The sequence below is a fragment of the Anopheles ziemanni genome, chromosome 3, assembly GCF_943734765.1.
Source record: "Anopheles ziemanni chromosome 3, idAnoZiCoDA_A2_x.2, whole genome shotgun sequence".
Classification (NCBI taxonomy): Eukaryota; Metazoa; Arthropoda; class Insecta; order Diptera; family Culicidae; genus Anopheles; species Anopheles ziemanni.
This window is the reverse complement of record NC_080706.1, coordinates 26,591,599-26,618,652: the sequence shown is the minus strand read 5'-3', so window position 1 is coordinate 26,618,652 and position 27,054 is coordinate 26,591,599. Positions and strand designations below refer to the sequence as shown.

The following is a 27,054-nucleotide window of genomic DNA, read 5'->3' as shown; positions in this document are numbered from 1 at the left end:
GGAAGTGAATTTATTGGACAGTTTCAAACAAGATAATGGCGCTACGGATGGGTTACGGTGAGTAGATTTATAGCAATCTGTTAGCAAACCAAATACAAATTAATTGATCACATTCTTCTATTGAAGTCACATGTTTATTTTTTATTTTTTAAGTGTTAAGTATTGCTATATTTATCTACTAACCAGCGGTGTGTGAGGCGACACTTTAATATACAGCAATACCCGTGCAGTAGCACTGGAACATTCGAGCAATGGCTTCAAGAGCGATGATTCACTGGAGATAGAAAATCAAATTACCCTTCCCTTGGCTTTAGTTCGACACTAAACCACCACCAACATCCGACACTTCCGGTATGGTGCGGTTTATAAATGAGTGTGAACGATTCAACACACAACAGTCATTAGATTTGTCCGCATTCAGACAATTATTTCCCAACGATTGCCACCCAGCAACGGGGTGACAATGTGGTCTGAGGATAATGTCGGTAAACAAAGTAAAATGCACTTCACAGCATCGCCTCCGTCTATCTAGGACGACAGAAAGGATGTTGCAAACGGTTTGCAGCTGCTGGCTCCGTCCTACGGTTGGTTGTTTCAAAATCGAACGTAATCACCGCCATACTGGAGCGTTTGGATGGCATGTGTTTAAGGGATACAACAAATATAGTAGTGTGCTACGCTCATAGTTCGTTCGTCGAAGTAGATTTAAGTTCGCCGTTCCCAGAACTTAGGAAGGATGCTAATGAATCACTATATCAGTTGCTGAGCTTTGGTTGGATCTATTCATTTGATATCCAATGCGAAAGTGCATAAAGCGAAAACCTCCACAAATTTTTGATGTGGCATAAAATCCCAAATATTGGGATATATAAATTGATTTCGAATAGAACAGGTTTTCTGTATAGTAAGAGAGAGTTTGAATAGCACTTTATAACATCAATTGTAGCAAAAATATTGCCCTGCCTGGGGAAATATAATTCCACGGAAACAAAACTAAAAGCGAATCTCGTTCGTTCTCGGAAAGCTAATGAAATTGCATGACATGAAGCCGCTTAAATATCCGGTTATGCACCACCAGCTCAACTCACCGATCTATGGTACATTGACCCATCCAGAAGGAGGATTTCGAGGGAGACATCCGGCCGGGGTAGTTATGCGAAAATCATTCACGAAGAATCGCACGATTTTCGCAAACGGATGCCGACGTTTACGTTTCTGCGTATTGGAATTCCGTTCTGAAAATCCAAGACGCGTTTCGTTTGCTTCGTAGGAGTAGAGAATATATCCCTGGGAGCCAGTGACTCCGTGGCAAAGCTTATCATAAAGCAGATAGCGGGAAGTTTCCATTAAGTTATCTGATCCACGGTAATCTGGTTAACGATGATAGGCAAAATTAAAGAAATATTAGGTGCTTTTGAGTAGAAAAATTGGTTAATTTCAAGACAAATTCGCGTCACAGAAATACCCAAACGTTTATCAAATATATAATTTAATTGGCAAGCAAAACGAGCTTTCTAAATACTATGAAACGTTAGAATAATGTGCTAGCTAGCTGTGTCCATTCGGTAGCAGAAAAGTTTAAGAACTCTTGTTATCGTTTCCGACCGCATGTTCAGTTTTCTGCTGGTAAATAGACACAATAAAGCCGAGCCAAACATAAACTCTTAAAGTCCCTGAAGGCATTCGTGTGCTACCCCAGAATACCCAGCGCTAAAGCCATGGATTACGGAAATTGCGGCATTGCTCGACGATTTATCAATTTCTTCCAGCCGACCGATTGTTTGCCAACCGCAAATAGCAGCAAATTGAAGAAGCCTTCGTTGGGTACCGTTTGGGGAATTCAGAGACTTATTTTTAGCACGACACACAATTTCTCACCAAATCAAAGAAGTCTGGCGAGTAAGGCACAACGCCAACCGTAGAAGCCATAAGGAAAGAACGAACAACTTTCACTTTGCACTAGAGCAACTTTTATATCTTGAATCGCTTGGTACCCGTTGCATAACTCTATCTTCTGAAAAGTGTTATTTCCCTCAAATTAATTGGCTATCTAACTAAGGCAACTCAAAAGCATCTACCTTGACAATTCTTTATCGAAACTCAATCCATGCTGATGATTGTAACAGATAGGGTAAATGGATACGTTACACCATTTAAGCTTCTACCGTTGCATTCAACATAATTTCAACCTCCAAACTCTTCTCGCAAGTGGCTCCCAAACCGAACAATCTTATAATTCAGCTCAAAAACATCACTACTCTACCGGATCCGGCTAGCTCAACTATTAATCAACAGCGGTCACCTTCAAGCTCCTTTCACCCGTCAGCCAGCGGGTGAGGCTTACTACCGTACTGGTGTGTATTGTCCGGAACGCGTTGCCAAAATTCTTAAACTTCGGACGTTCAACATCGAGACAAGGTCCCGAAAACCGATGGGAAAACTAATTCCTCGAGCCAACTGGGCTTTGATCAGTTACCAGGGGTTGGACAGCATGGCCAACTATGTTTTGTGCTACCGTTTAATCTCTCAATGTTAACCAGGTGTTTTGGGGGGATTTTCGGTGGTCGAAGGAGAAACTTCGGAGGGCCTCAAAAAGAGAAAGGCCCCGTCAATGGCCGAACCCGTTGCCATAGATTTTGCAGCATTCCGAAACGAGAGAAACTGGAGCGGTCGTGATTACTCTACCACGTCCACGACATGGTGGCCTAAATCTCGAACAAAGTTGTTAAAAAAAGGCACTCGAACTAAGCCCGCATCCAAAAGCGATTGTGTACGAAAGAAGAAAATCTTAAAGGTAAAAGGGAGAATGTAACAACTATGACTTTTGAAACAGAAAGGATGTCATATATGTTTTCTTAATGCACCTGTAATGCGTTTTCATAATTTTATTAAAATGTCCTAATACTTTACCAAATGACCTAATATTTTAAAACCTGGAAAACGATCTAATCCCGGGGGTTTATAAGCGAGCGACAATGTAAAAATAACCTTTTTGGAGAGAAATAAAAGGGTACGAAAATTTTAGTTCACTCGTGCAAGTGTACTCGTAATGCGTGTATTTTTTCCTGGTGAAAGAGTTTTCAACAACATCATGAAGTCAACCGGAATCCATAAACACCTTGTTTTCCTCGCATCCTCCAGAATCATCCAACAAATTGGTTCATTAGTGCATAATAATGAATGCAGTTGTGTAATAAAAGCATACCGGAGCTAGCTGCATCCAATCAGATAAATCGCAAAAGTACCGAACGTTGCCAACCAGAGGAAGGAGGACGTAAATCATTCGATTTTGCAGCCGTGTTTTAAGGCTGCAAGCTGCTGCGGAAACCGGAAACTTACTTCAACCGTCCAGGTGTTGCAGGTGTTCTCACACCACTTCAGTATTTTTAATTAGTAGCCAGGAAAAATGCACACAATTAGTAGACGATAAACTCGAGATGTGATAATAAGGATAAACCTACAAGCCTAGCGTCGCAAAGGATCCAAAGGAACGGAAAGAGAAAGACGCGGATACCAACGTTTTATCTTCGCAAACGGGCACGTCTTTTGGGAGCGATGGTTCATTGCTTCCACGGACGTACTTCCAAAAATAATGCGAAATTTATTACATTTCAATAACATAACTCTCGCGAGCGTAGGTGGCATACAGCTTCGGCAGGGTGTGAGATAAAAAAAAAATCCGAATGTAGAATAGAAATTGAACCTCCCCAGCCGCCGAACACGGAATGAAGGCGAAAAACTCTCGAAAAAGGGCCTCCGAAATTGAAAATAAACCATTCGCCGAACTGAAGGCAGCAACCGGCCCTTGTTGAACTTTTGTGCGACATCCTCCAATTTTCCACCACATTAGGCTCGGTGGCAATAGAATCTTTATACTTCAAACAGTGAACCTTCCACCTCCAACGTGCTTTCGGTTCGTTTTCCTTTTTTTTCCAACTCGAGCTGTGATTTGTTGCTGCGCCACAGCTATGGTAAGAAAAAAAGAAGGGTGAAAAATTACGGCACACCCGAAGAGCATCAGGATAGATATTAATATTGAAAGTGTAAAATAAATTTTCTTTTTACAAGCTCTCAAGCCAGTAAACCGGAATTCGAATGGTAAGATTATTATGAAATAAATGTTTACTCAGTTACAAAAATGCATACCTCGGAGGATGCTTTTCCTGAGGATGCAAAAATTCAAGAAATGTAACTATTCTACATGAGCTTTTAAAGCCGTTTAATATATTTGCAGTGGAAGAAAAAAAAACAAAACATCCCGAAAAAAGAGGAAAATCACATTCAAAATCGTAAAAAAATGTCCACCCTCATTAGGAAAAATCTACAGTCAGCGATTGTAACATGAGACATTTGAATGCGAAAGGAAAGTAAAACAAAAACACATTTCTTTTTTGACCATTCGGGCACAGTTTTCCCACCAAGCCGCCTATTAGTTGGCCTGAACCCGCAGTTGCTTTTCAGGGCCTGTCGCCGCCTGCATATCATACTAATTAAATCCACCTCCAACCTAAATCCTTTTTAGCGTTGGTGTACAAGAAACGGGAGCCGAAATACTCGACCAAGAAAACAAATCACGGCAAAAATTTAATTCCCTGCCACTTTTAAATTTTTAGTTCAAGTTCTTTTGGTTGATTCAAAAAGCATAAGATAGGCAGGAAATGAATGGAGTTTAAATATGGTGAAAAATGAAGCATAGTTGAGGATATTCTTGACAAACTAACAATATTGTAAGCTTGCAAATTTAACGGTTTTGGCCATTGTCAACATTACTCTTGTATAGTTTCATAGCATAAGCAACGAGCATTTGGAAATGGTAACGAGACTTCAAATCATACGCTGACTCGCGATTTGCGACCACACGTTGCGCATAGACTTTACGCAACCAGCTTAAGCGCTTTCAAATTCGTGACAGGACACCGGCAGGCCGGTCATTAAACTGGACACGTAAGGCATTCCACCCACCAGCACTCCCTTATTTCGAAGGAGAAAGGTTTGCCACTCCGTCGTTCTATACGTTTACTAAGCAAAAGCGAAACAGAAATTGACATTTTGTGGATTATGTGGGTTACTTTGCACCAGACGTAAATATTGTCAAGTTCTCCGCCAAAACCAAAGTGGCAAAAAGTGTCTTGGATGCAACAAATGAAAGGTGGTGAAGACCCAGGCCAACTTTTCGTCCAATTTGCTGACTACAGTTTCTACGCCAGTAGTAGACGTTTGCCGCAAACGCGAAGTAAACCGCACTTCAAGGCACAAGTGGAGCAAAGTTTAACGTACAGGCGCTTCGCATTGATCTCTTGCGATGGAGGGTGTTCGAAAAGTAAACCCCCCCCCGGGCCCTTTTCACACCACCATGTACTCTTTGCGTTTGGTGGGGGTGAGATGGCGTAACATGAGATGAACAAAAAAAAAAAAAACAAAAATCGCAAAGCTGGTCGAAGAAAACCGGCGGATCGGTTCGTCAAAAATTCACGTGCGCTGCTGCGTTTATGTAACGTTGGATACAACCACTTGTGCGAAGGTGATAGCAAACGCCGGGAGAAAAAAATAACAACAATGAGAAAATTTTAACATCATATCGCGGGAAAAAGAATCCAATTTCCAAAGATTACTGATATCCTATGGTAACCCCCAAAACATATGGAACAATTTCGTCTATTCGTGTTGATTGTCTCCTTAGTGCCTACGCACTAGTTGCAATGTTTTTTGGCCACCTCAATATGTCTTCCAGACGAAGGATATCCGGCAACTTTTTGCATCAGATCAAGTGACCGGCACCGGTAGCCCTCGTCTCGTTCTTCGATTGCATCAGACGTGCGTACCCGGTGAGACGGAAAGAATCGAACAGCGCGGTCACGGTTGCATCACCGAAACACGATATGCACTGCTGGTACTGCAAGAGAAGGAGAGTAAAAGGATGGGAGCGAATGCACCAACGACAGGGAGAGAAACAGCGAGTAGTGGATAGCATGGTGTGCTCAGTGAACCGGGATGACGTAATGGCTACGCGGCCATCTCGTGGCTCCAAGTTTCTGTGGGGAGATTGGAATCCGGCCGAGCCCCGTCAGCAACTCCAACCTCGAAGCATCTCAATTTCAGCCACGTTAATTTGCACATTGAAGTGAGTAAAAGCACCGTATGTACCGTATGATGGCCTGGCACCACCACTCGACGGTTCGATCGGGAAAGCCCCGTTGTTATTGTTTTCATGCAATCGCATTTGATCTCTGCTCGCGGTTGCTCAGCCCCCCCTGAAGTATCAAAGCAGGCTACCTTTGCTGAGAGCGAATGACGTTTAGTAAACGCCGCCAGGTTGATTTTTTCGATGAAGATGATAAGATAGGGACTCAGCTTCTTTTGTCTTCCGTGTCTAGCAGGTTTATGCTGTGTCCTTCACCGATGGAAACTTTGAATCCCAGAGCTTACCGCTGTAGAAACGAGTCACGAACACTTTAGACACTCTAGCACGCACTTCTCCACGCGGGTTCTTTATCTCGTTATGCTGCCTACACGTTTCAACGCACGATGGAACTGATTGCCTTATCACCGATACAAAGGCATTGAAAGCATATTTTCGGCAGGCACAATCGTCGTTAAATCTACCTACACACCTTCGCCCGAGGGGGTAAGAACCTTGGCTGGCCTCGAACAGCCGCCATACTCTTCGAGAAATTGAACCCTCAAGATAATACTGATAACGCCACACGATTCCCGTCAGCCAACGCGTGTTGGGACCGGTGAAGAAGTGCCCCAGACACCTCACTCTTGAAAAATGACACGTAAAACGCTTTGCGAAAGAATAAAAAAAACACGAGAAACTAAATGCAACCAAGTGTTGACATTGACTGGCGTTTCGTTTTTCTTTACTCTTCCATTCTTCTTGCTCGTTTCGCAACAACTGGTTACTGCACACTTACTTTTCACTGGTACACTGCAACTCCGCTGTTCTGTAGTAGACGATGATGCGAATCAGCAAACAGAGGGGCAAATCACCGATAGTAGAGAATATCAATTGGAACCATTGCGAAATCGCCGACACTTCTGCACTTCTGCCTACTACACACGCTACAGGGACCGGTTTTATCGTACAGGGTTGAACGGCGGAGGAAGGGGGAGAAGGAAACTCCACCGGAGATGTATGGACCAAGCTGGCCAACAACACACTTCGCTTCGAGGAACGACTTGCAACCTTGCGTAGTATCTTCGACCGACTGACCAGTTCTGGTTCGTTTGTGTGCGCGGTTTGACTGATCTGCAAAATCAGCGCAACTTTGACAGATATAAACAAACTGGTTTACACGCGCTAGTCGAGTGCAGCGTACGAATCAGGATGACAAACACGTGCTAGGAACAATGGTTGAAAATTTAAAAACACCGTTAGAGGTATATTGTAAATTACTGATAGACGGGATCGAACTTTTGGATCATAAAACATGATATGTGTTAGCGCTGCCAGAAAAGTTTAAACATATTATCAAAGGAGGCTGAGTAAAATAAGATAGAATAGGTCAGCCAAGAAATAAGTTAGTTGCAATGAAGACTTTGAGAGAGGAGGTTGGAATAGTATTTTTTTTAGTTGATGGTTTTGATGGTTTGATGGTTTGATGAAGGCTTGAAGGTTTGAAGGTTGATGTGAAATATAGCTGCCATTTGAACTATCTACTAAAAACAGCTATTTCGTTATTTTTCGAGATAACATTCTAAAAAAAATAACTAGGAATTATTCTCAAAAATAATTCACAAATCTTCTCGAAGAGTTTCGTCCCGAAAAAGTAGTGAACCTCTTCACAAGTGAAAATCAAAGACGAGTGAAGTGGTGAGCTAAAGAAAGGCAACTCCGCCATTGACATTGGACAGTGAGTGTTAAAAGAACCAAACCGCGTAAATTTGTGCTAACGCTGAGAAAAGATACGATAAACGTATAGAAAGAGAGTGACAGTGCAAAAAAGAGACGTGTGTGAAGTTTGAAACACTAACCAAAAAGTCAGTGAAAGTGTGATCAAAAAAGACAATGGAACAGTCGGTGAAAAGCGGAGATGATTCTCCGGACAAGAAAGCCGTGCTGAAAAAAGCGAAGAAGCGTTTAGAGTTCCTTAAGGAAATTGAAGATAGCGATTCTGGAGAAGGAACATCCCGGCGGATAACACGCGGAATGAAGAAATTAGAAGAAGAAAAACAATATGTGAAATCATCTTCGGACAGTGAAAGTTCTTCTAGCGAAGAAGAAGAAGAAATCATGGACGAATTGCCAACCAAAGCTCAGCGTCGTGCTCGGCTCGGAATTTCCCAAAAATTGCCGGTCTTCAATGGCAAACCCGAAGATTGGCCGCACTTCTACGGATCTTATACAGCCTCGAATAAAGCTTGCGGATTCACCAACAACGAAAATCTTGTTCGATTACAAGAATCTATTAAAGGTCCGGCATATGAGCTTGTACGCGGAAAATTAATAAGACCAGATTCAGTGCCACACGCAATCGAAAAGTTACGTCAGGTGTATGGGAGGCCGGAACTTATTTTGAATAACTTATTGAAAAAAGTGCGCGACGTTAAGGCACCAAAGGCGACGGAAATGACCAGCTTCCTGCCTTTCAGCATCGCGGTCGAAGAGCTCTGCGAACATCTTGAGGCAGCGCGGTTAAAATACCATCTTTATAACCCACTACTCATGCAAGAGTTAGTAGACAAACTCCCAGATACTGACAAGCGTGCCTGGTCGCGTTACAAAAGAGGTCAGCATTCGGTATCATTGCGGACATTGACGGATTTTTTAAATGAAATAGTCTCGGAAGTGTTAGATAGCACCGTTGAAATACACGAATACTTGGCGGAGCATGCTAAGTCGAAAGATTCGCGTAAAAAGGAAGCAGTTACACATCATACAGTCCAGAAAGAGAAAAAAGGATGTTTTGCGTGTAATAGAACCGAGCATCGCCTGCGTAATTGTACGTCATTTAATGAATGGCCCGTGAAGAAAAGACAAGAGCTTGCTACAAAGTACAAATTATGTGAGCAATGTCTCAACGCTCACTATGGATCATGCTTAAGACCCATAAAATGCAACGTTGATGGTTGTATTAAAAAGAATCATCCTCTGCTACACGAACATGCACAATATGCAGCAGTGAACGTATTCAGTGCTCATGTTGGTACGGGCGACAGTATGTTATTTCGTGTAGTACCTGTGGACATTCATCATGATGGTCGAAAACTAACGGTACTAGCCTTTTTGGATGAAGGTGCAGCTATAACGTTAGTCGAACGTCAATTAGCGGATCGTCTCGGGGCAACCGGAGTACCAGAGAAACTGACATTAACATGGACTGCTGGGATCGAACGTGTAGAAAAAGGGTCTCAGAAGCTGAGTCTCACCATATCATCAAAGGACTCTACAGACCGACAGCTATTGAAAAATGTTCATACCGTAGAAAAGTTGGAGCTGCCGCATCAACGCCTGGATCCTAGAAAACTAAAAGAACGGTACGACTATCTGAAAAACATTCCTTTGGAATCCTACAAAGGACGACCCGAGATGTTGATAGGATTGAACAACATCGATATGTTCACTCCGTTAGATGTAGTTTCTGGAGAAGAAAATGATCCAATAGCCGTCAAGACAAAGATTGGTTGGGCAGTTTATGGCTACACTACATCCGGCACCTCAAATACCAACCATATAGGGTTTCATCAACGAGTGACCAACGAAGATCTGCACGAACTCATTAAAGAACAACACCAGTTAGAAGAGTCCGTCATCTCGATTCCGAATGATTCTGCCGAAAATAAAAGAGCTAAAAGAATCATGGAAGAAACTACGAAACGAGTAGGCGAACGGTTCGAAACAGGACTTTTGTGGAAAGAAAAAGAAAGAAAGTTGGCTACGAAGAAATTTAGACAACTTGAACCGAAATTGAAGAAAAGACCTGAATTGATGAACAAACAAAACCAAGTGATCCACACCGTAGGAGCAAATGAAAAACTTTCAAAATTACTGAAATATCCACTGAAAACCCAGAAAATACCGCTACAACGAGAAGAACTGAGAAGTGCGGAAACTATTTTAATACGGCAGGCTCAGTGGGAAAGCTACCCGGACGAAATGGAAATTCTAGAAGCTACCTTGCAAAAAACAGATTCAAGTGATATGAAAAAGATTAAAAAGCAAAGCACAGTGTACATATATTCTCCAATATTAGACGACCAACGAGTAATGCGAATGGATACCAGATTGACCAACAACCCCGATCTTCCATTCGATCAACGGTACCCAATTATAATGGCAAGACAACATAACATCACCAAGAAAATCGTTGAACATTATCATGAAGTCTATGGTCCTGCTAATAGTGAGACAGTTTTCAACGAGATACAACAACGATTTAAGATCCCGAAACTTCGAGCAACAATTAAAACGGTTTGCCGTCAGTGCAATTGGTGCAAAGTGTATAAGTGCAAGCCCAACACTCCAAGGATGGCACCTTTACCTGTGGAGAGGATGTCACCAAATCTTCGTCCTTTCAGCGCAGTTGGCATCGATTACTTTGGACCACTAGAAGTTACAGTTGGACGGCGAAAGGAAAAACGGTGGGTTGCTTTGTTCACCTGTTTGGCTGTGAGAGCGATACATCTCGAGGTAGTTCACAGTCTGTCAACTCAGTCGTGTTTGATGGCGATTAGACGTTTTGAAAGCAAGTTTGGAAAGGCGAACGATATCTACTCGGATAATGCAACATGTTTCAAAGCGGCTGACAAGGAACTTCAACAGATGAAACGGGTGTTCTACGAGTGTGCCGAAAAAGTGACCTCAACTTCAACATCCTGGCATTTTAATCCACCAGGAACTCCACATATGGGCGGCGTTTGGGAGAGAATGGTGCGTTCGGTGAAAGAAGCGATGCGAGTCCTTAATGACAACAGAACACTGACAGACGAAATATTAGTAACCACTTTGGCGGAGGCTTGCGAAATGATAAACTCGCGACCATTAACATATGTCGCTGAAGATTCATCAGAACCAATAGCGCTTACTCCGAATCAATTCCTAAGGGTACCAGGGGCATACACTGCAACTTGTGAACCATACGATTTAGCCAAGGGACTTAGGAACCAATTTAAAAGGTCGCAATATTTAGCAGATAGAATGTGGGAGCGTTGGATAAAGGAATATCTGACATCTTTGAACCAGAGAGGTAAATGGCTCAAGGACCAAAAAGATTTGGAAATCGGAGATCTAGTTTTTGTCGTTGAAGGAAAAACTAGAAATGAATGGATGAGAGGGAAAGTAGTAAATGTTATAAAAGGTAAAGACAAAAGGGTAAGACAAGCGGATGTAGAGCTAGCGAATAAGAAAATCGTAAGACGAGCAGCCATCCATCTGGCAACGTTGGAGATTTCGTAAGTCTTCGTTAGAACCCGAGAGACGTTACGGGAGGGGGTGTTAGCGCTGCCAGAAAAGTTTAAACATATTATCAAAGGAGGCTGAGTAAAATAAGATAGAATAGGTCAGCCAAGAAATAAGTTAGTTGCAATGAAGACTTTGAGAGAGGAGGTTGGAATAGTATTTTTTTTAGTTGATGGTTTTGATGGTTTGATGGTTTGATGAAGGCTTGAAGGTTTGAAGGTTGATGTGAAATATAGCTGCCATTTGAACTATCTACTAAAAACAGCTATTTCGTTATTTTTCGAGATAACAATATGCTTTGTGTATTTAATGTAACTCAAATCAATGAAAATTGGAAATGAAAGCTTTGGATTTATGCATGCTAGAAGTTAGTATGATCACTAAATGGATGAGAGCAAAAACGATCGAAGTTTCGTAAAAGACGAATTCTATGTTCCAGTGTACATCAAAACGTTACAGTACATTGTGTAGGTGCCTTTACTTCTTAAGATTATTCAATAATCCTATCAGAGAAATATTTTTAAAATATTTAAAGGGCATTGCGTAAATTCCACAAAGAGACTAACGGAAACGTGATATGCTGGACGTATGGTTTTCCTTGAGGCTCATTTGATATATCCATATACATACCTGTTTACAACCCAGGAGAGAAAATAAAACACACAAGTCTTCGTAAGTTTCCATTTAATTTAACTACGCTTGGTTTTTTGCTTTATTTTTCCATTCAGCTGTGGGTTTACGTTAAAAATACAAACATTTAAATTTTGCTACTGGTCGTTGGCAGCAGTAGCATCACCTTAGGACAAGTGTGTTGTTTTAGCTGTGCACAGTCCCTCCGCTTCATACTAAATATTATTCGTTCGTATGCTTTCCAGCACACTGCTGCTAACTATACTGCACTACCAGACTCTTTCTCTGTAGTTTAATGTTGTTGCTTTTTACTTCGCCATGTGCTGCGCCCATGCACAAATCCCCAATTGTATCCAGTCACGTCTTGCGATTATAAACGGTATCCCCCTACCACCTACCAACTACTACTGCTGGTGCCTCTTGTTGTTTCGATGGAATCATTTGTTCTGCCCTTTTCCTGCTTGTACGCACAACCGATGAGATCTTCACTCGAGAGATGGAAAATTAAAACATATAATGAAAACATACAGTAGTACCAACAGTGATAGCAGAAATACTCGTTACACAACAGAACAGAAAACACACAGCTATTCGATTCGATTGCACGGTGGGTGTGCTTTCGTGAGTGTACAAATGGAATCTAAAAGAATACAACTTTCGCGGATCGCACGACGTTGGTTCAGACGTTTGTGCGCGCAATTTCACGCGCGGACAGATCGTTTTCTCGTAGGATAAAACAATGCTCACGCGGCCACGCGAGGCCGACGACGACAACGACGACGACGATCACGGAACGGTTGCGATCGCGTTCGAAGCTAACATATACAAATTTTAAATATATATAGATAGATAGATATACATTTATAGCTACTACATCTCAGCCATAGCTTTTATCTTCTCTACCCCACCTACTCTTCATGATGATGATGATGATGATGTATTTCTCTTCCCCTCCCTCCCGGGGTTCCCCATTGGTTTAATGTTGTACTTTGAAGTGTATTTGTGTTGGTGTATATCTGTGTATGTGTGTTGTGATTTTTTTTTCATGTTGTGACCTCCGCACAACATAACACAAAACAACGCACAGAGCTGGTAGAATTATTTGCGTTTTGCCCGGCAGGAGGAGGAGGTTCACAACACAACAAACATACTGCTGCATAATGCCTCGTCCTTTCTTCCCATTCCCTACCACTAGCACTACACTTCCGCTGAGGGTCCTTCTTCTGCTTACGAACCGCTAATGCACTTGATGCTTTTTTGTTTGATTTTTTGAAAGTATTTTTATTTGATCTTCTAGCATAACGATTGCGTTGAACTTGCATTCTTAAGATACCGATTATAACCTCTCTCCTGTCCTCGGCCTTCGTATCGATGTGCAACGAGTCCGAAGAGCGAATAATTTAATAAATAGATTAAAAATTAATGCCCAGCGCGTATAAGGTTTTCCTGCATGGTGACGGTAAGCAATGTTTCTTAATGTCCTTCACCGAGTCCTTCTTGCTCTGTGTACACCATGCCCCCCCGCGGGTCGCGAGACGGCAAAAGCGCCTCAAAAATAGATAAAATAAATAATAACCCTTTCGCAAAGGGCTCTCTAAGGGCCAAAATGCTTTTGTGTGTTTTTTTAAATTAAATATGATAATATAATTTAAATATGATAAAGAAAACAAAAATCAACAAACATTGTATGCATTTCTCTAGTCCTGTTCCTCCCCCCCCCCCCCCCTCCCCCTCCCCATCCCACCTACTACACGAGGGCTACCAAGAGGGAACAAGTCTGCGACATGGTGGTGCCGGGGGTGATAAAAAAAACATTAATCAGATGGCAATCGATTGTTTGTAGTGTGTTTGTTTGCAAAACGGTGCGCTACGCTGCATTGGGAGAACGCACCACCGAAATGCATTCCTGGTGTCCTTTGTGCACACAAAAAAGGTGGAGAGACACAAAAATCACACAAACCGCGCACATACACACACATACACATGCACACGAACATTCATTCATTTATCAGGCACGCACACTGTGTGTCACTTGCGATTGTTTTCGCTTCGGTTCAAACAGCAGCAGTTTTCATCCTCATGTTTTTCAATTTAACTTCTGTACACCGGTAATAGAAAAAAAGGAGTGCTCTGGAATGTGTGAGTGTGAGTATGCATGTGCGCCCTTGCGTGCGGAAGAGGTGGCGGTGGCGGCGCGAACACCGCGTTCCGTTGCCGGAAACATTCAGGATCCTCGTAGCATCCAGAGAAGCTGAGCGTGAAGGAGTAAGTGGTAATCTATATTCGGTGGTAACTTAAAAAGTAGCGAACTATTTAACGATAATCTCTAAACATTTCCTTTACATCTCGGAGGGATTTTCCGTGTTTCCCCGCTTTCCTTTAGCTTTCGACTGGCTTTTTTTTATAATTGACCGCTGGGCTTCCAACTTGCTTTCATTCGTTCATTCCGTCCGATCTTGGCTTACAGCAATCTTGTTTGTACCGATGGTGCTGGTAATGGCGGTGTGTGTGGTAGCTTTTCTTTTTTGCTTTGCGTTAGTAACGTAGTATGGATACTGACTGGTTGGGGGTCTTTTATACCTCTCTCCCTAGCTCCCTTTCTCTCTCTCTATCTCCCCTTCTCTCTCTCCGTTGAACGTGCGTCATTGCTCACCTGCTCAGTACTGCACCTCGAAGTAGGGATGCTGCAAGGCAGCGGCGGCGGTGATGCGTTTACGCGGATCAACTTCTAGCAAACGTTCGAGCAGATCGTACGCTGCCGATCCGTACTCATCGCAATCCCCGTCCGTCCCATCGTCCGCCGGGCTGGCGTCATCTTTGGGCACCCGCCGATCTTGTGGCCGCTCCTGGCACAGGCATCGTCCCGGTGGTCGGTTGCAGTTTGCGCAGCAGTCTCCCGGGTTGCGCGCATCATCTGCACCAGGTGGGGGACTGGAACCACCGGACGGCGGAGCGCCGGTTGCGGCATCGGCGGAGGACTCACGCTGACGGTAGAGGGCACGGAAGTGCTGGCAGAGGCGCCGCAAGCTGAGTGCCTCCATGCGCTCCTGCTCTTCAGCCATCACCAACCTCATATTGAAGCTGGTGGCCGCCTGACGAACCCGCTCGTATCCGAACACAGAAATGATTTGCGCCAGTGACGTCATGTCGTCGGTGTTACCGAAGAACGGGTAGCACTTCGAGAGCAAACTCACGAAAATCACCCCGGCGGCCCAAATGTCCACCGCTGTCGTTTGATCCGGGTACTTCAGTAGCACCTCCGGTGGCCGATAGCCGGGCGTTCCGGCTCGAGGTGCGTGCATCTCGCGCTTCACCAGGCAACGGGTGCATACTTGCGGCCGGCCCGAGCATTCACACGACGTCAGATCCGACGGTTGACGCTGCTGCTGCTGCTTCATGCCCGCCCCTACTTTGGCGGTCAGTTTAGCTCGTGGTGCTTCAGCAACATCTTTGTTTTCCCGCTCCGAACAGCCGGGAGCGAGCGGTGATTGGGTGCTCCCTGCCATGGCAACCATCGAACCACGATTTTTCAACCTATTCCCAATACCGATGGCGGTCGACTTGATTTGCCGAGCCAGCGGCGACTCAACGAGATCCTTGAGCGTGTTATTCGAGACTTTCAGGGGCGAGACGGTGCTGCCGTTGCTACCCTTTTGCTGCTTGTGGAGCGGGTTGCGGAACACAACTTGATCCCTTTGCGGATCGCCGTTTGCCACGGCGCCGTTAGAGGGTTTGGGCCGTTTAGCAGATGGCATTGGCACTACCGAAGCGTGTGCCACCTCGTCAGACTCCTTCCGCTTATCGACCCGGTGGGCGCCGCCAGCCGATGGACAAAGCGTCAGCTCCCCGGTGTTTGTCTCCTGCGCCAGCCCAAAGTCCACCAGCATGTAGGTGCCCCCGTTTCTGCGACTGTGCAGAAAGTTGCTCGGCTTCACGTCCCGATGGATCACGCCGTGCCGGTGCACGTGCCCGAGAGCGATAAGCAGTTCCTTCATGTACCGCTGCACTTCGGCCGGGCCCAGCTGCGCGTAGTACAGATGGAACGGTTCGTGCGGAATGTAGTTCATCACGAGCCCCGCCGAGTCCTGGTGCCGGAAGCCGTCCACGATTTGGGCCACGTTGCACCGGCCGCCCATCGTCATCATGCAGCGTACCTCGCGCTCCGTGCGCGCCGGGTGACTCGTTTGCGTGATCAACTTGATGGCGTACAGGCGCCGCCGATCCATCGGAAGGTACTGCTCGTCCCGACGCGTCGCCAACGTGACGAAGCTGAATGTGCCCCGATCGATCTTCCCGTGCAGTACGTACTGATCGAGAATCGCCGGGATACGTTCCACCACGCCGCCGCCACTCGATGCCGCCGTCGCCGCTGCTGCTGCTGTGCTGCCGCTCCCATTGTTGTTATTGTTGTTCTCCACTCGCGCAGCCGTGACGCAGCCTGCTGTGATGCAATCGAACAAGTGGCAAACGTCAAATGCACGTCAGTCGCGTCAGGAGCAGCGAGCATGCGTTATGTGCCGAACGTAAGAGAAAAAGGGATAGAAAAAAGAACAGGACGAAAAATAGACTTAGCATTTCATATTGCCGACCTTCACAGCAGCTACGATGATAAACAACCTGTAGTGCTGAATGATCTCTTTGACGGACCAAAAATAGCCCCAAACACACATACACGCACACGCACATACATTCGATGACACATTATGAAACGTACTGTAAAATAACAGTCCAAAAGGACAGTTGTGGCTATTCTTACCATCGATCTGATTTCCCTGGACTGTCTGCATGGCCATCGCCGTAGCTTCCCCTCGTCCACTGCGACGAACCGAACCTTCCTCCTCATCGTTGTTTTGCTGGCGGCGCTGAGGCTGAGGCTCCTGATGATGATGCTGCTGGCCCTGACCAACGTCCATTTTTGTTCGCTTCGTTTGTTGGCCGCCGAAAAGGGCACACGTGTTGTAAGTAACCGTCGCCGTTCGCCGTCGTTTTCCGAGGAAGTAACTCCTCGCGTGTTGCCTGCCTTCGTCTGATGGGTCGGTTAGCGATTTATTTTACTTCTTTTTTTTTAAATTCTCTACTTATTCACGAGCCTCTTAGTGGTTGATGTTGTTGTTGGGGAGCGTTGCGTTGTCTTTGTACTTGTTCAGTGAGAAAAAATAAACCCCCCTCGAAACCGCGTGGCGTTGGCCCGTCTGGTACGGCGGTGACGTGATGCCAGGGAGGAATTGTGCGAATGTTGTAATATCACTAGCACCAAGTGGCCACACAGCGAGAGACAAACACTGTGAGCCCTCGCGTAGTTGCGCTGGGTTGCAAGCGTGCGATGCGTTTTTCTGCTATTTCTTCTTTCGCTTCGGTCGTGGTGCAGATGAATGCACACACCACTATCGCTATCTAGGACGCACCGAAATGGGCAAGCGAAACGTGTTTTTGCTGCTTCTCGGTGGACCGTTGCTCGAACGGCGGCCGTGTGGTCGCGTAGTGGCCCTTCGTGGTGGGACGAGTACTATTTTCGCGTCCAGCTCCTTTCTCGTGGTGCGTTTTTCTCCTCTTCTCTTCTGCTTCGTTGATGTGATTTTCAAATTTTTCCTATATTTTTCTCTTAATCTTACTCTCTCTCCGTAATGGTGTAGGGTTGTATTGCCTTGTCGGTGGTGGTGGTAGTGGTGATTGTGATTGTTGTTGTTACTGTTTCAGTTGTTCTTCAGAATGATTACGGCCGTAGCTTTGCTGTACTATGTTTTTTTTCGAAATTCGCGAAACAAAAAAGTGCACCACTGCACTAACGCGCACTAGACAAAGCGGGCCATCTTGACGTTCCAAATAAAACGTTTCAATCCAACAAACAAACAAACAACAACAAAACTGCGTTGCACTTAAAAATGGCGTTCTGATGCGGCCACGGCCGAAATTGTGACTGAAAAACCTTCACGATGACCTCGTCACGCGGATCCGCGAGATCCAGTTGTGCCGTGGTGAATCCGCGGTATGGGATGAAGGAGGGGGTGCCGTCCGTTGCACACAGCCGTACCAGAGCAGCGCACACACAGTTGCACCACACTGCTGTTCTCGTTGACCGAAGTTGGATGCACTCGGGCAGCGGGCAGAGCAGAGTGCAGTAGGCGATGCGACGACGAAAACAACAACAGGAGAACGAAGAAAACGAAAAAAAAGCACTGCCTCTCAGCTGCTATCGTTGATGCTCTCAGCTGGTACGATGTGCTATCTCCTTCTGGCCTATAGTTCCGGATGTTCCGTCTCCGTCGCGGCTTTGACGTTTCCGATGGTTGCTCTGTCGTTACACTAGCTCTCGCTCACACGGTATTGTTGTTGGCTTTGTTTTTGTTTTCGTTTCTTTACGCTGCGCCGATTTTTTTTGCTCCTTCGGTGCACTGTTGAATCGATTATCTTCTTTTCGGCGCTGTCACGTACGATGCGCGAGCTGCAACCCCCCCGGGGCCAGTGCAATATGATGGTGTGTTTGTGCAACGGCGATGAGGATTAATCCGAGCAGCAACAACAATTGCAACAATAGGTCGTGTCGGTGCTAAGCAGCAAGAACAAGTAGCCAATGGCTACTAGCAAAACGCAATCGAACGACTTTGTCCACCTTCACGCGATCTGCTGCATTCGACTAACCACGGTCCTGGTATGTGTGTATGAGTAGGTTTCCAGGGAGGATGATGGTGCGAAGAAGGGTGGTCGATATTGTCGTTTCCCAGCTATTACTTTTTTCGCGATCGCGTGGATGCAGGAAAATAAAAGTAGAATCGCTAACCGTCCAAGGCCACCGGAGCGAAGCGATCACCGCGTTTCAGCGATCGGGTTTATTTTCGTCCGCTTCCGTAGGTTCCCGCGGGGCCCGTTCGAACTCTGCGCTCTGTGGCTGGAACTGGAAAACGGTGGCAAGAACAAGAAACCCTTGCACACTGGGTGTGGACGAAATCGACGGGTGGCAATAAATATGATATCGAAGAACCGATGGGTTGGCGACACGCGGTGCTGCGAAGGAGATCGTCTGAGATCAATCCGTTGCGCAGTGGTGGATTGCTGCGATGGGCAAGAGGGCTGTTGTTTCGATGTCGTAGCAGCCGCTGCGATTTTGAATGCAAGCGATGAGCGAAAAATACTAGACCCTGACTGACCACTTGCTGCAAGTATGTTACCAACGCTGCTGATGATGATACTGATGATGCTGATGAAGCTGTTGCTGTTGCTGCTGTTGCGTAGCCTCGGTGTGGTGTGTCTCCAACTGCATACGCACCCATACAACCTCAGAGTGCCATTTCCCGTGGTGTGGCCGAGAGGCGCAGAAAGCACATGTAAGTTCCTGCGCTGCTCCGTGTGGTAGCGAAAAAACGCGTTTCACGCGAGCAATGCGGCGGGTTGCAACGGCAAGCTAAAGCGACGAGCGGTGCTGTCTCTGCTGCGTCGTGGTCATATACCCGTTCCACCTCCTACACACTGCCTGGTAAGGCAAACGTAAAGGAAAGTGAAATTCCTCGTCGGGAGTAAAATTTTCGTTTAATTTACACAGTTTTAGCACGAGGTTGGGCCGACTAGAAAGCGTTATTAGTGAGAAGAATCCTTGCTATTCTTACCGCTCCTTTGTGCGGAGGGTCAATTATCCTTCCTCTTTTGCTTGCGGTTCGCTCTGCCTCGTGTAACGCTTAGCGGAAGCAATCACCAACCGCGAGGCGCTGCATTTGCTGTTCCTTAGAGATGGTGCACGCGGTTCCGTTTCTGCACACCACGAGGTTGCCACCTGGTCGTCGCTACACACACGAGTTTTTCCTATCGCCCAAATCGACTGGTGCAGTGATTATATATGGTACGTATTCTTACCACATGCGTTTTCTTCCGCGAACGTCGCTGCCGCCGATGCACGTTTGGAGAAAAGTTTGTATGTGTGCCACCTTCTCCCTCCTCCTAAGTGAAGCGAGTGGGTGGATGGGTTCTCAAACTGACTGATGACACTTTCCGTTTTGCCAGGCGCCGCGTGTTTTCCACTTCCGTTTGATCCTTTCAGCGATGGTGATGGATGAGTGTTTTTCCTTTTCTTCTTTCTCCAGTAGGATGACCTTTGCCAGGCACGGGTTACGGGCGGGTGACGGCAAGAAGCACGAAATGAACGAGATAAAATAAACTACAACGACGGCAACAAAACACTTGGCACGCGGACGCACGCGGATAACTTCATCCGTTCATCGCTCTGCTTCTGTATCCAAATGTGCTCTGAGATTTGCTGCAGCAGCATCAAGACAGCATCGACTTCCCTACCCGTCCGCTGCTTCTCCACCTCGCGTCGTTCGCGTTCCCTCGGGCTACGATCAACTCTAGGCGAGCTCGCGCTACCTAGTACACCATCTCGATGCCTTTCTCGCTCGCGCGACACGCTATCTGCTGGCTTGCTCGCACTTACTGTTGCACTCACGGCCGTCGTTTGGAGGGTTACTAGGCGTGTGACTGTGTGTTACTGCTCGCACACTGCGCTTTTCCTTCGCATTTCGCTGCCTGCTCAGCTGGTCCGTCTTCCCTCCCACTCGATTTACTTCTTTAGTACATCATGAATCGCAATCGCCGCGTTCGTTGGACGATGGCACGCCTGACTTAGTTAGGGAAACGGTTGACTCCACATTAGCTGGGATGCTTCGAATCGGCTGTTTATCTCTTTCGCGAATGCAGCGGCAATATGCGTTGCAACGAATCACGGTAAAGCGAAAAGCATGCTTCTTCTTTAAATCGATTGTACACGGTAGCCTCTTCTTGTTTGTTTTCTCACGGCCTTTGTTCTTCCCGTTGTCTTCGCGGCCGTTCCTCTCGTGGGGTGAGGAGTTTGAGAACGATGTGTGTGGTATGATGGAGTGCAGCACGCCTGGAGTTCTATTGCACTGATTACAGTGGGTACTGTGATTGCAAGCTGGTGGTGCTTTCGACCTGGTCGGTGCTGATAATACACACGTTGATTTGGGACGGTCAGAGGGTTGTCAATACGAATAAAATTGCATTTTAACCCAACCAGTGGGAGTCGTGTGGGTGGTTTCTTTTTGTTACTTCAACTCACTCTTTTTTAATCTCTCTTTCTCTCTCTCCCTCTCTCCTACTCCCGATCTTCGCCGTTACGTCCGCTGATGGTGGCCACTGGTGAAGACTCCCGAAAATCCCGAACGTTCGGAAGGAAGAAATTCCAGCAGCTCCAAGCACAACCCAAAACGGTAACCGCGTGTTTTGGCGTGGTTTCGGGAAGACACGCGTTCCGCGCTGCCTGACTGAAGTAACAACCGCAGCCGTCAAAAAACACGCGCTTTGCCCGTCGTGTGCCTGTTTTGACGTTTACCTCTCGCGCGCGCACTTACACACGCACACGCTACGCCCAGAAACCCGGAGAACAAAGGGATTCAACTCACGGATAGCGGAAACGCAGGGCGGCGGGATGGCTGGCGGCTAGCGAGAAAGCGGTGGGGCGTCAACTGCGCACTCCCTCGACGTCCAACAGGAGGGAGAGAGAGAGAGAGTATGTGTGTGTGTATGTCTGAGACAACCAGCTAGCGAGCGAACTGTCAGTGTAATCAACGCCAACACCGCGTCACTCCCCCGACGAACGTTTGTTGTTTTTGTTGTTTCTGCTAGTGCTGCTGCTGTTGCTTACTGAAGGAGTGGCAGAAGGCTGGATGGACAGGAGGTCACGGGCAGTGGGTGGTGCAACGAAGGAAAAAATGATACACTGCTCAAGCGGACCGTGTTGAAGATGAGCAAACCAACAGCGAAAAATGGAGGAAGCGCCGTCGTGATGATGATGGCGATGATGAAGACACAGAAGAAAACGTCGTCGTGACGATAAAAACAACGGGATTTCGCAGCACGAATAATATGATGGCGATGGAGACGAGCTAACGCGAACGATTGCTCTCGCTCTTGGCCGCTTGGGTAGCGTGGTTTCGCGTCCGTGCCTTCGGTGAAATGCTTTCGGATGGATCGATGCGGGGTTGTTTTTCTACTGGATTACATTAAAAAGAAGCTCACACACAGTGTCCGATTTGTACAATAGAATTACACGACGATAACATTTAAAAGAAACACGTTTTACAAATGACAAAAATGACTAGATATGAAGCTGAACTTCTACACTGCAAAACGGTACGTCACAGCGTACTTCGCACGGGAAACTAACGCACTGCTGCTGCTTTTGGTGCGGGTCCAGGCTTTTTAATACTTCCCTCTCTTTTTCGCTCTCACTGGCGTGCTCATACTCACTCTCTCTCTGTGTTGAATGAAAGCGTAACCGCGAGATTGTAAGAGCACGGCTTGAGAAAACGAGAGAAAAAAACGGGATAGATCGATCAGAAGAACGGCAATAACAAACGTGTTTTCTCTCCTGCTTGTTGTTGTTGACCGTTTTGTTGATGCTGTTTGTTACGCGAGCGCCCCTTTGCTGGGCAGGGGTCGTTGCAGAAGCGAGAGAACATGAAAGGTCGTTAAATGGCGTCTACGAACGGCCTCAACGAGTTCTTTCATGAAAACAGGTGAAAGGGGAGGGAAGGGGATACTCGGAAAAGACAAATCGAATAGAAAACTATCTTTCTGGTAACATAATTTACCATGCTGCGAGCATAATTAATGTAAAATACTATATGTTTGTGAGTGCGATTTCGGGCACTTTTGTACACAACATGATGTTGTGCTTCCTCTCCTCTACTTCACACCGCCACTCCGACACACCCCTTTCGTTTTCTTGGAGAGGAAAAGGAAGTTGTTGTTTTCTCTCGCTCTCCACCTCTCTCGCTCGCGTCAAATGAAAACAAAAAATACGTCCAAATCATCTGACATCTGTCAAGCAACGGTGGGGCAATGTCATCACAGTTAAACAGCGGAAAACAGCTTCCGAAAAGCGTCTCGAGAAGGAGTAAAATTTAAAAATTCATCTGTGCAGTTTTCCATTAGCGCTCCATAAGCATTTCGGTGTGATTTTTGTGGCAGAAATAATGAGCTCTGCCGACGAATTAAATGAATCGATTCAGCAGTACACAGCACAGGTATGGTTCGAGAGGTGTGATGTGTTTTCTGGGCGAAGGTAAAGTTCCCAAGAATGTTTCATGATTTGCTGATTATCGGTATTCCACTTCTCCGTAGATTACCCAGATTGACCACGCGTTGCAGTTGACGACGGATAAAAATGAGCGGCTGGAGTTGGAAAAATTGAAGCACGATTTAACCGAACTGCTAAACCTTACGCGAGAAACATTGGACCATGCAAACGTCGATGGGGCGAAACGCTCGGAAACAAAGGACACTCCGGATCAAAACGGTGGGGACGATATTGAAGATGAGTTTGCACAGTTCATGAAGGAAATCAAACAGCTCGACAAGGAGGAAAGTGGTGGGAAAGAAGAGCCATCCTCCGACGATTCACCCCCAGCAACGCAGGACGACCTGGATTTGGACGGTCTAGTCGGCAGCAAATGTTCGGCGCCGCACGTACACAGCTGGGGCTCGAAGGTTTACCACAATGCGATGGTATGTAGCCTAGACACTGGCGAGCTGGCCAACGCGACGGCAACCGTACTGTTCACAAACCCAACGCACCAGGAAATGATACCCTGTTCGTACTTTCTCGAGGGTGAATGCCGGTTTTCCGAGGACCGCTGTAGGTACTCGCACGGTGAGGTCGTCCGGTTGGACGAACTGCGGGACTACCGTGAGCCCCAGTTTGAGCGATTGCGTCAAAAGGGTAGCCGGGCGCTGGTCAAACAGCAATCATCCCGGCTTTGGTGCAGAGGGACGGTACAATCGGCGAATTTTGAGGCGAAAACTTGCAAGGTCCAGCTGGAAGAGGGCAAACAGCGGGAACAGCAAGAGGTACCGTTCGAGGATCTATTTCCGCTAGACGACCAAGGCGACCGTTCGGATGTAGACAAAAGTTCCGAGGAGGACGATTCGAGCGACGAAGAACTTGATGAGGAAGCAATAAGAAAAGCACAACTGGTGGAAAAAAGCCTTTTCCAGCCGGCCCCCGATCGGCGGTTGGGCGAGTGGGAAGAATACACACGGGGTATTGGTTCTAAAATTATGCAAAAAATGGGCTACGTTGTGGGCACTGGCCTGGGGAAGGAGGGCGAAGGACGGGTAGTACCAGTCAGCGCTCAGGTCCTTCCGCAGGGACGCTCGCTCGATTATTGCATGGAACTGCGCGAGCAAGCGAACGGCGACAAGGATCTGTTTAGCGTGGAGAAAAAGCTGATCCAGCTAAGGAAACAGCAGGAGCGCAAGGATGCGCGTGATTACGCCCGACGCTCAGCGGCAGCCAGCGGACGGAAGGATGTGTTTAGTTTTATCAACGAACAGGTTTTTAACGGTGGCGAGAGCTCCAGCTCCCGACAAAGCCAACCCCAAGGGAAGTCCAGCCTTGGGGGTGATTTGAAGCAGCATTCATCGAAAAATCTTAACATCGCCAGTTTGAAGCTATCGGAAGAGATTCGTCGGGCGGAGGCGGAGGTGGAACGGCTCAAAATTGCCCTGACACGCCACAAAGCTGGAACTCCCGCATCGGATAACTTGCTGAAGCAGATCGAAGCGAAACGGGCGGAAATTTCGCGCCTCCAGGCCACGGACTACAACATTTCGGTGGAGCAGCGCCTGCGGAATGACAAACGGAAAATGACAGTATTTTAAGATCGCTGATTACCACAAACGGAAATATTTATTACGGCATTAAACGAATCGATAATGGAGGATTAAATTCGTTCAACGACATTAATTCAGCTATTTATTTATTTTCTCTCGATCGAGTACCGCCTTCGTCTCTCGTTTGATAGTCTGGGCGATCAAACGAAGCACTTGTGGATCGGTTATCTGATCGCATAGCTGTTGATAGCAACTGTTCATAATTTCCTTCACCAGCGCACTGCCGGGTGTTTGTGACGCCGAAGATCGTTCTTTTTCGCTGTCGATCGTTTGCTTTAGCGTTTCGTTTTCTTTACGCAGCAAATCGATAAGCGTTTTTGCATCCGCCGATCGACTGGTTTCTTCCGTGAGTTGTTTTTCCAACTGTTCGACCTTCTCCTTCAGTTGACCCATGGTCGAAGCGAGTTCTTTGGTGTTTCGTTCCTCAGTTTCCTTGGTCTGCGTTAACTGCTTTTCCGCCAGCTCGAGTTTTTCCCTCACCCGCTCATATTCCGCACGGGATGACTCAAGTTTTTGTTCCAAATTAACAATCTCCCCGTTCAAGCGTCGTTCCATCACTTCCAACGCTTGCACTTTCTGCTCGAGTTTGGCATCGGCATTGCGTTTGCCCTCCGTTTCGGACGCCTCCAGTGTGCGCACCCTGCCCCGAAGCGAATGATTTTCGCGTTTCAATTCCAGCAGCTTTTCCTCCAATGCTAGCACTTCCGCTTCCCTGTCCGCGACACTCGCCGGCCGGTCACTCGAGCTGTGCAGGTTGAGTAAATCAATCCGGTCGAGAACGCGATCGAGTTTCGACTCAAGCTTCGTCATGTTCATTCGCATTTCGGTATTTTGCATGCGCGTTTCGCTCATGATGAGGTTGAAGTTCACGTCGGCTACACTGGAGGTGCCCTGGCCGGGTGTGTTGTGAGTATTTCCACCCGAAGCCACCATCCCGGTTAGCGGAACCATCTGCATACCGACTGCGGCAAGCATGTTTTGCCGTCGGATGGGACGCGTGGAAATGGTTTCTATCTTCGAGTCGGACGTGTCGGAAGAATCCGAACCGGGACCTGCGGTTGGGATTGGTGGGGCCTTTGCGGCACGCTCTGGTAGAGGCATCGCTTGCCCACCCATACGTGCCATCCGTGCCACCAGATTCGATCGTGTGCTAGTTGGTTCGGGGTCCTTTTCTGCCTCGGACATCGGTTCCTCTATCAGCGGTTCTCTTTCGATCACGGTCCAAGATTCCAGCACCGTGAGCATCGCTTGCCGATCGGCTTCACTTTCGAAAAGTACGCTCCAAAAATCGCCCGATTCGTCTGTGCGGAACTGCAAATAGTCCTGCTTGAGGAACAGCTTCACTTCGGGGGTGAACGAGACCGCCCCGAGTACTTCGGTCTTGGTGCGGTATAGCAGCAATCGGTGGCCACTAGAAGACTTGAGCAACGCTAGCCCCACTTTGCCAAGGAACACATTATCACCATCGACTCTGGAAGGTAGGCACATAACTCTGTTTTTGATAACGTTCTAGTGCTTATAACTGCTTCATTTTCTTATCAACACTTACAGCTTATAGGCGGTTACAACTGTGGCACGCACAATGGCCCACTCTGGTGGTTTACCAGTGTCTTCAGCCATCGGTTCCACCTCAACCGACTGCGATGGAATGTAGCGGAAATTAGACGGGCCGTATCGGTCGGAAATCTTTATCGATTTCGGCCCCACCGACGGTGCAGTGACCCGTTCATTATTGTTAGTGGATGATTTCGATGAAATCCCGAATATTTTAGCTAGTGTTGATCTGCGGGGCGAATATTAAACGATTTACAAAAGAACTCCAGATGATGAATCATAGCAAGCAGAGCACTGGAAGCAGAATATTGGGTGCACTCACTTGCCACCGGTGGTAGGCGGTTTGAAGAAGTCCTCATCATCATCCGATTCCTTACGGCCGTTGTCGAACATTAGATTAGTTACTGGATCATAGAATCCAGACGAGGTAAACACGAAATTGAATTATACGGCAAATAGTCCCAAATATTTTGATTTGTTTAATTTTTTTTTCTAGTGAATCGATAACACTTTGTTTTGACGGCAGCTAACCAAGGTTACTTGTTACAAGTGAAGACGTAAACCAAGGTACATATCTCTAGTAACGCCAATGGTCAAATGGAATGAACCAAACAAAATAGACTTGCTACGGTGGAATATATTACTCAAAATGGTTTTTAAATTTAAACAATGCTTTTGGACAATTTTCCTCGTTTTCTAACTCACTTGGAGGCGTAAGGAAAGCAAAGCGTATTTTTTTTGTTATTAATCTGCCAAACACGCAACACACACATCCGCAAACCGTTGCT

General features: G+C 46.5%; 3 protein-coding genes across 3 annotated transcripts; 1 reads left to right on the top strand and 2 right to left on the bottom strand.

The window, feature by feature from the left end:
- Window positions 1–14,670: 14,670 nt before the first annotated feature.
- On the bottom strand, window positions 14,671–17,056 carry LOC131287082 (cell division cycle 7-related protein kinase). The gene is made up of 4 exons (XM_058316099.1): window positions 16,788–17,056; window positions 15,821–16,472; window positions 15,501–15,724; window positions 14,671–15,440 (listed from the first exon to the last, which is right to left on the bottom strand). Exons 1-4 carry the CDS (start codon window positions 16,942–16,944, stop codon window positions 14,689–14,691), a joined length of 1,785 nt encoding a protein of 594 aa, XP_058172082.1. The 5' UTR covers window positions 16,945–17,056; the 3' UTR covers window positions 14,671–14,688.
- Window positions 17,057–23,013: 5,957 nt separating this feature from the next.
- Window positions 23,014–24,701, top strand: LOC131284430 (zinc finger CCCH-type with G patch domain-containing protein). Its single transcript, XM_058313288.1, has 2 exons — window positions 23,014–23,064; window positions 23,162–24,701. The coding sequence occupies exons 1-2, from the start codon at window positions 23,014–23,016 to the stop codon at window positions 24,698–24,700; spliced, it is 1,590 nt and encodes a 529-aa protein (XP_058169271.1). The 3' UTR covers window position 24,701.
- A 35-nt stretch (window positions 24,702–24,736) lies between these two features.
- LOC131287456 (uncharacterized) lies at window positions 24,737–26,726 on the bottom strand. The gene is made up of 3 exons (XM_058316503.1): window positions 26,589–26,726; window positions 26,262–26,495; window positions 24,737–26,183 (listed from the first exon to the last, which is right to left on the bottom strand). Exons 1-3 carry the CDS (start codon window positions 26,657–26,659, stop codon window positions 24,791–24,793), a joined length of 1,698 nt encoding a protein of 565 aa, XP_058172486.1. The 5' UTR covers window positions 26,660–26,726; the 3' UTR covers window positions 24,737–24,790.
- Between the last annotated feature and the right edge of the window lie 328 nt (window positions 26,727–27,054).

Excerpts from the sequence above, each read along its gene's own strand:
- LOC131287082 (XM_058316099.1), bottom strand. The coding sequence starts at position 16,944 with ATGGACGTTGGTCAGGGCCAGCAGCATCATCATCAGGAGCCTCAGCCT. Across the intron at positions 16,473-16,787 it reads CCAGGGAAATCAGATCGATG|CAGGCTGCGTCACGGCTGCG; the intron begins GTAAGAATAGCC and ends ATTGCATCACAG. Across the intron at positions 15,441-15,500 it reads ATCACCGCTCGCTCCCGGCT|TAGGGGCGGGCATGAAGCAG; the intron begins GTTCGGAGCGGG and ends TGACCGCCAAAG.
- LOC131284430 (XM_058313288.1), top strand. The coding sequence starts at position 23,014 with ATGAGCTCTGCCGACGAATTAAATGAATCGATTCAGCAGTACACAGCA. Across the intron at positions 23,065-23,161 it reads TTCAGCAGTACACAGCACAG|ATTACCCAGATTGACCACGC; the intron begins GTATGGTTCGAG and ends ACTTCTCCGTAG.
- LOC131287456 (XM_058316503.1), bottom strand. The coding sequence starts at position 26,659 with ATGTTCGACAACGGCCGTAAGGAATCGGATGATGATGAGGACTTCTTC. Across the intron at positions 26,496-26,588 it reads CCGCCTACCACCGGTGGCAA|ATCAACACTAGCTAAAATAT; the intron begins GTGAGTGCACCC and ends TTCGCCCCGCAG. Across the intron at positions 26,184-26,261 it reads GTTGTAACCGCCTATAAGCT|AGTCGATGGTGATAATGTGT; the intron begins GTAAGTGTTGAT and ends CCTACCTTCCAG.